The 12,922-nt window shown below is 44.4% G+C and overlaps 1 protein-coding gene across 3 annotated transcripts in view; it reads left to right on the top strand.

Annotated features, from left to right (window-relative positions):
* LOC311100834 (ras-related protein Rab-40B-like) overlaps positions 1-3,368 on the top strand; it is a 48,309-nt gene extending 44,941 nt beyond the window's left edge. For 2 of the 3 annotated variants that reach the window (XM_084141807.1, XM_084141808.1), the window contains 2 exons: positions 274-496; positions 732-2,251. In XM_084141807.1, coding sequence (XP_083997933.1) covers positions 274-496; positions 732-1,033 — 525 coding nt within the window. In that variant the 3' untranslated portion in view covers positions 1,034-2,251. Of the gene's footprint in view, positions 1-273; positions 497-731 lie in introns of all 3 variants that reach the window. The other variant, XR_014609859.1, reaches the window with a different exon arrangement.
* The last annotated feature ends 9,554 nt before the right edge of the window (positions 3,369-12,922 follow it).

Below are 12,922 nucleotides of genomic sequence, written 5' to 3'. Positions count from 1 at the left end.
ACTCACCCACACTCATAAACTAACCACACACTGAGTTGGACTTCCAAGATAGCTCATGTTATGTGAATAATATTATTCAACTTCAGTGAAAATAAAATATGCTAGGATACTCAACGATTGATTCTTGAAAAGCTTTTTGCCCCCCTTTGTATTGCCACGTTATGTTACTGAATACAGGGAGGAACACTATGCAACACACACGCCCTTATCCATCCTGGTGTACTAACAGAATCTGTACCTCACCACTTCTTGTTTCCCTTCCTGTCTACCCAGCATGCGCCAGGAGTGCCCAAGATCCTAGTGGGTAACCGGTTACACCTGGCCTACAAGCGTCAGGTGACCACGGAGCAGGCCCAGCTGTACGCTGAGAGGTTAGGGGTCACCTTCTTCGAGGTCAGCCCGCTGTGCAACTTCAACATCACAGAGTCCTTCACAGAGCTGGCCAGGATAGTCCTGATGAGGCACGGTATGGAGAGACTTTGGAGACCCAACAAAGGTGAGGCAGTGAACACTGAGCCTAGAGCAGCTTATTCTCTCTCGCTCTCTCTGTCTCTCTCTCTGTCGCTCTCTCTGTCTCTGTCTCTGTTTAACACAATAGTGCCCTCTCGTGGTGTATTATTGCTATTTGTGAAATATTAAATTCTCTCTCTCTCTCTCTCTCTCTCTCTCTCTCTCTCTCTCTCTCTCTCTCTCTCTCTCTCTCCCCTCCCCCCTTTCTCTCTCTTTCTTAGTGTTGAGTCTCCAGGACCTGTGCTGTCGTTCCATCGTGTCCTGCACCCCTGTCCACCTGGTTGACAAGCTTCCTCTCCCCCTGGCCCTCAAGTCCCACCTCAAGTCTTTCTCCATGGCCAACGGCCTCAATGCCCGCATGATGCACGGAAGCTCCTACTCCGTCACTGCCGTCAACACCACCCACATCGCCACCAAGAGGACCGGAGGCCAGCTGCTCAAAAATAAAAAATGTATCCGCCCTCCGCAGCTCAGCCCGGCGGCCGCACAGAGCTGCACCGGCAACAGCTGCAAGATCTCCTAGCAACCGGCCGAAACAGGAAAAGGAAGTCCTTGGGACAGTATGTTGTCATCACAGGGACAGGAAGTTGGTGTTGCTCACTACTGCAGCTCATCTAGGCTCACCACATGAGCTTCAAGGGTGTGTTCAACGAGGGGTGATCCCTCACAGCCCTCCATTACCCCACAGACCAGGAAGTTGTCACAGGGACTGGATGTTCTAGGCCTCCAGACCCACAAGAATCTCACCTGAGCTCCATGGTGGAACGAAGATGTGGAAGGAACCTGCCATGCTCAGAGGCTGTGGATTGACATTACGGGTCACTAGCCTTGGACCCCAAAAGGAAGTTTTGACAACAGATCGTGTCTGAGACATATTGACTATATTGTGCATAATATGTTTCCATGAATACAGTATGTCAACATATTAACTGTTCAGCTATATAGTATAGTATATATATAGTACTATGTGTACGATATTTGTGGATGATCTGTGGTTCTTTTTGCTCTGTTGCCTCACCCAATGACACAAAGCATTCAAATGTGTTTCACACCTGTGGTCTAATTTCACAATGAAAGAAACGCTAGTGGACTGGTCTTATAAATGGTATACTATAACGTTGCCTTTTAAACAAAATGCTGGACAAAGCCTTTTTAAGATCTGGCTACTGGTTTTACACCGTTACATTTTACAGTAAAATACTATTTTTGCCGACGTCGTCTGGAATTTCAAGTCGGCAATTCTTTGGAGAAACCATTTGTATAATGAATTTGTATGATATGTACAGTTATGACAATGTTGTTTGATACTGTTTGTTTGCTGTTGGGTTTTACAGTGACAGAGATTATACTTTTAAGCAATAAGGCCGAGGGGGTGTGGTACATTGCCAATATACCACGGCTAAGGGCTGTTCTTATGCATGACACAACGCGGAGTGCCTGGATACAGTCCTTAGCCGTGGTATATTGGCAATATACCACAAACCCCTGAGGTGCCTTATTGCTATTATAAACTGTTTATAATGTAATTAGAGCAGTAAAATGAAATATTTTGTCATACCCGTGGTATACGGTCTGATATACCACGGCTTTCAGCCAATCAGCATTCAGGGCTCGACCCACACAGTTTATAATTTCAGATAGATAGTGACAACACCAAAGACACAGCAGACACAGAGTGAGGACGTCACTGAATGAACAAGCTGTTTTGTACAGTAAATAATACCACTACAATAAGTTTCACAAACAGGAACTGTCTTCTTTGCTCAGATAATAATTGATTGCCTTTATATAGTGCTTTTCCACATGCTCAATGCACTGTAAGGGGGGTGAAAAATAGGCTCAGGAACCCAAGATAGATAACTGGGTGGATAGCTGTCACCAGGGGTACTATGCTCCGGTCAGAGAGCAAACAGATGTTGACATATTTATTGAGGACTGGTGGTTGGACATGGTAATGGTTTGCGTGTCGTTCTGCAACAAAGGAGAGACATCATGAACAGGTTGCATAACATAAAAGGTAAATGTGATAAGGATAAACCTAGTCAAACATATCTCACATGATGAAAGAAATACAATACCAGTCAAAAGTTTGGACACACCTACTCATTCAAGGGTTTTTCTTTATTTTTACTATTTTCTACATTGTAGAAAAATAGGGCTATCTTCTGTATACCCCCCCTACCTTGTCACAATACAACTGATTGGCTCAAACGCATTAAGAAGGAAAGAAATTCCACACATTTCAAAAACCCTGTTTTCGCTTTGTCATTATGGGGTATTGCGTGTAGATTGATGAGGAAAATGTTTAATCAATTTTAGAATAAGGCTGTAACTTAACAAAATGTGTAAAAAGGCAAGGGGTCTGAATACTTTCTGAATGCACTGTAAATACAAATTAAGGTGTGTTCTCAGCAGTATGCTTCTCTGGCTGCGTTTACACAGACATCCCAACTTTGACCAATCAGATCAGCTCTGATAAATATCTGATGTGAAAAGATCTGATGTGATTGGTCAAAAAGACCACTTAGTGGAGAAAAATATAAGAATTGGGCTATGTCTAAACGCAGCCTCTGAAGGCTTTTGTACAGGGGGAAACGCACCTCATCTCACCTGATCTTTGTAGTCCCTTATGACAACCTGAAAACAATGGGTGCGTTCAATGTCACCCACAAGCTTCACTAGCTAACGCTTTACAAAGGAGGAGGTATGAGTATCGCTATATACTGTATCCCCCGACTGCCTGCCTGGGGCTTTGATCACCTCTATCTCCTGGACCCTACACCCAGACACACTGTGAGTTACCCCAGCAACTGTGTGTCAATCTATGTAACACAATAAAAAAATTCCCATCAAAATTAGTCCGTTTAAGCTAAAGATATCATCAGTTTCTTTGCATGGGCTGCGTCTCAATCCAACTCATCCGCCTGTGCCGGCCTTCCGCATCTTTGGTGGAAGGTGGCCGAGCTACAGCGGTGTTTGTCAGACCATGAGACATCCTGAAAATCAGTCTTCTCACGAAAACCTCTGTAGCTTCTGAATGGTTTGGTCTAAAAAAACGATTATGGAGAGGAGAGACTCACGAACACGATGGTGTTCTCCGTTTTGCTCTACGACTCCAACAAGTGTCATGGGGGGAGTCTGAAGTGGGTAACGCTGATGTGCCAACTTCTGTCTGTAGCGTCCGTACATGGTGGTGTGCTCCGTTTTGCTCTACAACCACCACAAGTGTCACACAGGACTCATCTGAAGGTAACCCATACAAACTAATGGAAGTATGGAGGTAGTTTTGTGCCATCAAAAAGAAGGGGTTAAATACACTGAACAAAAATATTAACTGAACATGCAACAATTTCAAAGATTTTACTGAGTTACAGTTCATATAAGGAAATCAGTCAATTGAAATACATTCATTAGGCCCTAATCTATGGATTTCACATGACTGGGAAAAGAGATATGCATCTGTTGGTCACAGATACCTTTAAAAAAATGATAGGGGCGTGGATCAGAAAACCAGTCAGTATCTGGTGTGACCACCATTTGCCTCATGCAGCGTGACACATCTACTTTGCATAGAGTTGATCAGGCTGTTGATTGTGGCCTGTGGAATGTTGTCCCACTCCTCTTCAATGGCTGTGCGAAGTTGCTGGATTTTGGAGGGAACTGGAACACGCTGTCGTACACATCCATCCAGAGCATTCCAAACATGCTCAATGGCTGGTATATCTGGTGAATATGCAGGCCACGGAAAAACTGGGACATTTTCAGCTTCCAGACATTGTGTACAGATCCTTGCAACATGGGGCCATGCATTATCATGCTGAAACATGAGGTGATGGCGGCGGATGAATGGAACGATAATGGGCCTCATGATCTCATCACGGTATCGCTGTGCATTCAAATTGCCATAGATCAAATACAATTGTTTTCATTGTCCGTAACTTATGCCTGCCCATACCATAACCCCACCGCCACCGTGGGGCACTCTGTTCACAACGTTGACATCAGCAAACGGCTCGCCCACACGACGCCATACACGCTGTCTGCCATCTGTACAGTTGAAACCGGGATTCATCCATGAAGAGCACACTTCTCCAGCGTGCCAATGGCCATCGAAAATGAGCATTTGCCCACTGAAGTCCGTTACAACGATGAACTGCAGTCAGGTCAAGACCCTGGTGAGGACGACGAGCTGAGCTTCCCTGAGACGGTTTCTGACAGTTTGTGCAGAAATCCTTCAGTTGTGCAAAACCCACAGTTACATCAGCTGTCCGTGTGACTTGTCTCAGATTATCCTGAAGAAGCCAGATGTGGAGGTCCTGGGCTGGCATGGTTACATGTGGTCTGCAGTTTTGGGGCCAGTTGGACATACTGCCAAATTCTCTAAAACGACGTTGAAGACTGCTTATGGTAGAGAAATTAACATTAAATTCTCTGGCAACAGCTCTGGTGGACATTCCTGCAGTCAGCATGCCAGTTGCATGCTCCCTCAAATGTTGAGACATATGTAGCATTGTGTTGTGTGACAAAACTGCACATTTTAAAGTGGCTGTTTATTGTCCCCAGCACAAGGTGAATGTATGTGATGATCATGCAGTTTAATCAGCTTCTTGATATGCCACACCTGTCAGGTGGATGGATTATTTTAGCAAAGGAGAAATGCTCACTAACATGGATGTAAACAAATTTGTGCACAAAATTTAAGAGAACTACGCTTTTTGTGCATATGGAAATGTTCTGGGATATTTTAGTTCAGCTCATGAAACATGGGAACAACACTTTACGTGTTGTATTTATATTTTTGTTCAGTATATGTGTAAAAAAATTATATACATATATATATATATACACACTACCAGTCAAAAGTTTGGACACACCTACTCATTCAAGGGTTTTTCTTTATTTTTACTATTTTTTACATTGTAGAATAATAGTGAAGACATCCAAACTATGAAATAACACATATGGAATCATGTAGTAACCAAAAAAGTGTTAAACAAATCAAAATATATTTGAGATTTTAGATTCTTCAAATAGCCACCCTTTTGCCTTGACGACAGCTTTGCACACTCTTGGCATTCCCTCAACCAGCTTCACCAGGAATGCTTTTCCAACAGTCTTGAAGGAGTTCCCAAATATGCTGAGCACTTGTTGGCTGCATCTCATTTGGGTTGAGGTTGGGTGATTGTGGAGGCCAGGTCATCTGATAAACCACTCCATCACTCTCCTTCTTGGTCAAATAGCCCTTACACAGCCTGGAAGTGTGTTGGGTCATTGTCCTGTTGAAAAACTAATGATAATCCCACTAAGCCCAAACCAGATGAGATGGCGTATCGCTGCAGAATGCTGTGGTAGCCATGCTGGTTAAGTGTGCCTTGAATTCTAAATAAATCACAGACAGTGTCACCAGCAAAGCACTCCCACAACATAACACCTAATCCTCCATGCTTTACGGTGGGAAATACACATACGGAGATCATCCGTTAACCCACACCGCGTCTTACAAAGCCATGGTGGCTGGAACTAAAAATCTCAAATTTGGACTCCAGACCAAAGGACACATTTCCACCGGTCTAATGTCCATTGCTCGTGTTTCTTGGCCCAAGCAAGTATCTTATTGGTGTCTAGTAGTGGTAGAAGCTGTTAAGAAGCCTTTTGGACCTAGACTTGGCGCTCCGGTACCGAGAACAGTCTATGACTAGGTTGGCTGGAGTCTTTGACCATTTTTAGGGCATTCTTCTGACACCGCCTGGTATAGAGGTCCTGGATGGCAGGAAGTTTGGCCCCAGTGATGTACTGGGCCGTACGCACTACCCTCTGTAGTGCCTTGCGGTCGGAGGGCAAGCAGTTGCCATACCAGGCAGTGATGCAACCAGTCAGGATGCTCTCGATGGTGCAGCTGTAGAACCTTTTGAGGATCTGAGGACCCATGCCAAATCTTTTCAGTCTCCTTAGGGGGAATAGGCTTTGTCGTGCAGTCTTCACGACTGTCTTGGTGTGTTTGGACCATGATAGTTTGTTGGTGATGTGGACACCAAGGAACTTGAAGCTCTCAACCTGCTCCACTACAGCCCCGTCGATGAGAATGAGGGCGTGCTCGGTTCTTCTTCTCCTGTAGTCCACAATCATCTCCTTTGTCTTGATCACGCTGAGGGAGAGGTTGTTATCCTGGCACCACACGGCCAGGTCTCTGAACTCCTCCTTATAAACTGTCTCATCGTTGTTGGTGATCAGGCCTACCACTGTTGTGTCATCGGCAAACTTAATGATGGTGTTGGAGTCGTGCCTGGCCATGCAGTCATGGGTGGACAGGGAGTACAGAAGGGGATTGAGCACGCACCCCTGAGGGCCCCCATGTTGAGGATCAGCGTGGCAGATGTGTTGTTACCTACCCATACCACCTGGGGGCGGCCGACAGGAAGTCCAGGATCCAGTTGCAGAGGGAGGTGTTTAGTCCCAGGGTCCTTAGCTTAGTGATGAGCTTTGAGGGCACTATTTACATTTTACATTTTAGTCATTTAGCAGACGCTCTTATCCAGAGCGACTTACAGTTAGTGAGTGCATACATTTTCATACTATGGTGTTGAACACTGAGCTGTAGTCAATGAATAGCATTCTCACATAGGTGTTCCTTTTGTCCTGGTGGGAAAGGGCAGTGTGGAGTGCAATAGAGATTGCATCATCCGTGGATCTGTTGGGGCGGTTAGCAAATTGAGTGGGTCTAGGGTTTCTGGGATAATGGGGTTGATGTGAGCCAGGACCAGCCTTTCAAAGCACTTCATGACTACAGACGTAAGTGCTACGGGTCTGTAGTCATTTAGGCAGGTTACCTTAGTGTTCTTAGGCACAGGGACTATGGTGGTCTGCTTGAAACATGTTGGTGTTACAGACTCAGTCAGGGACTAGTTGAAAATGTCAGTGAAGACACTTGCCAGTTGGTCAGCGCATGCTCTGAGTACACGTCCTGGTAATCTGTCTGGCCCTGCGGCCTTGTGAATGTTGACCTGTTCAAAGGTCTTACTCACATTGGCTACGGAGAGCGTGATCACACAGTCGTCCGGAACAGATGATGCTCTCATGCATGCTTCAGTGTTGCTTGCCTCGAAGCGAGCATAGAAGTGATTTAACTCGTCTGGTAGGCTTGTGTCACTGTGCAGCTCGTGGCTGTGCTGCCCTTTGTAGTCTGTAATAGTTTGCAAGCCCTGCCACATCCGACGAGTGTCGGAGCCGGTGTAGTACGATTCAATCTTAGTCCTGTATTGAAGCTTTGCCTGTTTGATGGTTCATCGGAGGGCATAGTGGGATTTCTTATAAGCGTCCGGGTTAGACGCTTAAAAGCGGCAGCTCTACCCTTTAGCTCAGTGCGGATGTTGCCTGTAATCCATGGCTTCTGGTTGGGGTATGTACGTACGGTCACTGTGGGGACGACATCATCAATGCACTTATTGATGAAGCCACTGACCTTTGTGGTGTACTCCTCAATACCATCAGATGAATCCCGGAACATATTCCAGTCTGTGCTAGCAAAACAGTCCTGTAGCTTTGCATCTGCGTCATCTGACCACTTCTTCATTGACGAGTCACTGGTGCTTCCTGCTTTAGTTTTTGTACATAGATGTTACAGATAAGACCCAATATATCCTCAGATGACTCAAACCTCGAAGTAGACAGATGCCTGTTTCAGTGTTGAATGCACTGTGAGTGGTTCTGAAAGAGAATGCAATGAGCCAAGGAGATAGGAGCCATTGTAACACTCACTCCCAGTCATGATTGAGTGAAGAATGGTTAACATTTTTAAATGGTTTAATTAATCTGCTTCTGCCAGTTTATTCTCTCTGTAAGATAAGCCATGCATGATTAATTGTTTAAACAAGATAAAATACACGTCTTTACAGTCCATTTATTTTGAGTGCAACAGGTATATTACTCACGATACTCCTTCTTACCAGCAGGTGTCACTAAAACCTAACAACTTCAAACTGTGGACCGTTTTAATTACGTTTCCTTGACTACATCCACATAAACTCCTTTCCAAATCCTATGAAAGCAAGTTAATGCCGCTTGGATTGCGCGGCTTTTGAATATTTCTACATGGTAAACCCGACCTAAGACTATGTCTTGTCTACTATGGACAACTTCATTCTAGCTCCAATTAATTATAACTTTAGCCTAACTACTGATGCAGAGTCAGATATTTGTTCACTCCCCTAATGATTAAGGATAGTATGGGAGTATGGTAATCTGGTCCTGGATCTGTGTCTGGACTGGCTACGAAGTTCTCCTCCAGAGTTTTGATGCGTATGGTTTCGGAGCCAAATTGTTGGAGTCGCGCGCTTCGCTCTTGGTGGCAAAAGATCTGTCCTCCTAGCGCGCGGACAATTTGGTCGAGTTAACCTTACTGTCTGTCTGGCGAGAATTGCAGGATTTTCTTGACTGGAGGCAAAATATGTTTTAGGAAAATAGCTGAATTAAGTCAGTTTGACTTTCAATCATTTATCTAAAAGTCGTCTGGATTATGTGTGGCTAGTAGCAGCATAACTTCTTCATACAGGCAGATTCCATTGAGTCTACAAGCACCTGACTCGCTGAGCACTGTACCCTGGCTTCAGTTCAATCCCTTCACCAGGCCAAGGTCAAGGACCAGACAACATCTGTCAACATTTACTGGTGAGTTTGTATTTTCCCTCTTCGTTCTTTTATTATTGAGCGGTCTTGCAAGACCACAACTCAAAATCAGATTAACCAAATGTGCTTATTTTATACAACTTGAAAAAACGAGCCTAAAGCTAGCTAGCAACAACGTCCAATTAATTATATTATATTTTCTACTGGTAGATATTATTCTATTCAATTCTGTTCTGATCTATTCTATTGTATTTCTTTCAAGTGTAGCAGGGTTTTTTCAAACCTCTCGTCCGGGACCCGCAGCCGTTCCATCTATTCCAGCGCTAGCACACCTAATTCAACTTGTCAACTAGCTAATTGTCAAGCCCTTGATTAGGTTAAACGTCCGGCGTACCAGAGAGGTTTGAAAACCACTGGTCTGCTTGTGTGTTTCAAGATGGATAGCTACAGCTGCCTGTCAATAGTAGCCTATAGCTGTCTTTCTCAGGTTTGTTTGAAGGCCAGTTTGTTTCCTTTACTACAGGGACGCCCTCTAGCTAGCAGCACTGTGTTTGTTTACACATGTTTCTACATGTGCCTCCCTCATGGACAGCTGCTGAGTTTATGATGTGATGTTCCCAAACTCGGTCCTGGGGACCCCCTTGGGTGCACGTTTTGGTTTTTGCCCTAGCACTACACAGCTGATTCAAATGACCAACTTATCATCAAGCGTTGATTATTTGAATCAGCTGTGTAGTGCTAGCCCAGGGCAAAACCCAAAACGTGCACCCAGGAGAGGGGGACCTGGACCTGAACCTGGACCGAGTTTGGGAAACCCTGCTCTAAACTGTGTGTACTGGGCTTGGTTGGCTTGGGGTCAATCAAGAGGACAGTCATTTACTAGGAGGCAATCAAGGTGCCAGACTATTGTTTAATTAGTGGCACATCATGACATTAATTAATGGCATTAAGCTACTACTAGCTAGCCAGATCAGAGATTGTATAGCTTAACTTCTGAATGGAGTAAAAACGGATTCATGACTGCTGCCTTACATGATGCCATCCCCCTTCACATACGTGTAGCACCTAAAATAGCATGATATTATCATCATAGCTGATCTGATGTGATCTGTTAGGTTGTTGTACTCGACAGCAGCTGCTGCCTATCACTGTGTTGTATAGGCTAGATGTAGTTAGCCCCACACCCTGATGGTAAACAGAAGCCCTGCTGTAGACAGAGACGGACACCAATAACAGTTCCTCCTGCTAACACATTGTTGTGCCAGACATCATATTATGTCCCAGCACAACCTTTCAGAAGAATGGGGTGGGGGAATGTAATAGAATTGAATTGAATAGGATAGAGTAAAATAGAAACAATAGTCTTGTCCTTGAGAAGGACAATTCTTTGCGAAGTCTATAGCACAGGTGACGCAAACAAAAAGTACCCACATTCAGTTGTCATGACAGATTTTATTTTGTCTACATACAAAATGCAGTCTGTTTATTCTAGTGTCTCTCTTCAATGGGACTTTATTGGCATGGGAAACATGTTTACATTGCCAAAGCAAGTCAAATAAACAATTCTCTCTCTCTCAACCCCCTTCTGTCTGTCTGTTTATTTCTCCCCTCTTTCTTTCCATCACTCTCATTTGTTTTTTGCCAAGAAAATCTCCAGTTTTAATTGGGGCTGGGTGGCTGCAGCTCTGCGTTAGATCTCTGATGTGCCTCCTCTCGTTCACTTGCAGCTGCACACAAAACTCCCAAAACCGGGGTATTTTTTATTTTTTTCTTCTCCTAAAATATTTATACTGGATATTTCTTATCCCCTTAGTACTGCTGCATGTCTTTGTCCCCTGTGATATAGCATTTAGGGGACGGGATTAAGATGCGGTCACTTCTGCCTTCCAGGCTGCGTCCCAAATGTCACCCCTATCCCCTATATTGTGTACCTTAGGAGAATTGGCAATTGGAGTTCCAGACAGCTCCTAGTAAAAAAATCCCTTAGTAGAAGTTGAGGGAAAGTGGAAGGAGTTAAGGAGACGTATTCCGGCATGGAAGGATCCTCAGGTAACCATGGTGAATGTGCTTCCTGAGTGAAAGAAAACCAACACATTAGATTGGTTTTAGAGTGACACCCATCCTTAATTAGGTTGTAGTAACAACTTGTAATAACACAGTTATATCAATAGCTTATTTAGAGGGGATTTCTTACTTGATAAAGTCCTTTGTTTATCCATTACATTGGTTTATACTTGTAATGTAGGCTAGTAGTAGCCTAGCAGTGCATTGGCTCCACACTGCAAGTGGTTTTATTGAATGGTAGTAAATTCCCAGTTCATGATGACATGTCTCTGCGTTCTAATGGTAGCTTCTACTGTTCCAGGTTGGCGGACACAGAAGAGAACCCGAAACACACCCAGCCCTGAGGACAGGTAGAGGACCCGACACATCCTGCCCTGAAGACAGCTCCAGAAATACTACATTTTCATTTACACCAGGACAGACGACAACCAGGCCCCACACACACAAACGCACTCTGGAAACCAACCAACCGACCAACAAAAAGGTAGAGGAACAAGAACAGCCTCCAACAACCAATTACCCCAATTATCTCACCATCTCATCCAGCTGGTGTCTAACCCAGGAGATAACAGTGGTCTGGACCATTCCTATCTGATTGACACAGACTGACTGGTTTGGGCGTTTTGTGACGCTCCTCGATACGTTCATCATCATTGTATCTGATTTTGAAGATCTAAAGGAATCAACATGCACCTGACTGGGTGAGGTTGAGCCCTCGACTGTGAAGGACCGCTTAGACTATTGACCTCGTAAGGACCGTGTGTGGTGGTCGATCATGGGGAAGGGGCAGGACCTCCTTGTGGCAGTGAAGAGTGGAGACATCCTCCTGGCACACAAACTCCTGGCCAAGGTCACATACAACAAAACCAGTGAGTACCTAGACACACACACACTTACCTGCTTTCCCTTTCAATTCCTGATGCAGCCTGTGTTTGTGTTCAGAGCATGTGTATCTGTTGACTTGATGTAATGTACAGCAGAAACGGAGAGTGAAACAGAGATTGCCCGTCCCTTATCCGAGTGATACTATTCTCTGTATCAAGGGAAAACTTTAAAATGGCAGTATCAGGTTCAACCATACACCACAACCAATGATGCATTTAGCGGTCGGACAATTTGAAGTTAAATGAAGTCAAACCCCACAACAACATGACCTAATCTTCATAAAATACTAGGGCTGTGATGGTCGTGGAATTTGGGATGACGGTAATTGGCCGGCAAAATGACTGCGGTCACCGTAATAACCGTTCGGGGGGAAAGAAACGTATCCTCTCCTCTGCTCCTGACTGCCATAGAAATGGAATGAATAGAACTGGCGTCCCCATTCAAGTCAATAATGGCATAATGGTTGGACTTGCGGCCATTGCGAGTGTACCCATATGAACAAAGCAGAAAGTAAAAATGTTAAAATATGTGCTGTGGTTTGTTCATTCAACTCAACTGACATTACAAAAAATTAATTCCATTGCATGAGCCACATCAGTTAACATCATTTGAATGAACATTCTACATTACCATGGAAATGATTGCGTCACAATACCAGGCAGCCATTGCTAGTGTACCTATGAGTTTACCTGTTAAATTGCCAGGGTTAGAGGTTCAAAGCCCTTTCTATTAATTTAATTATATTTCTATGTGTGCTGCTGCTGCATTGTGGGGGGGTGTTGCCTAGGCAACTGAAGACTTGTTTGCTACAACACCTTGCTTGCTTCAGCAAGTAGCAACA

This window comes from Coregonus lavaretus (genome assembly GCF_964263955.1).
Source record: "Coregonus lavaretus genome assembly, chromosome: 25".
Classification (NCBI taxonomy): Eukaryota; Metazoa; Chordata; class Actinopteri; order Salmoniformes; family Salmonidae; genus Coregonus; species Coregonus lavaretus.
This window is presented reverse-complemented; position numbering and strand designations above follow the sequence as displayed.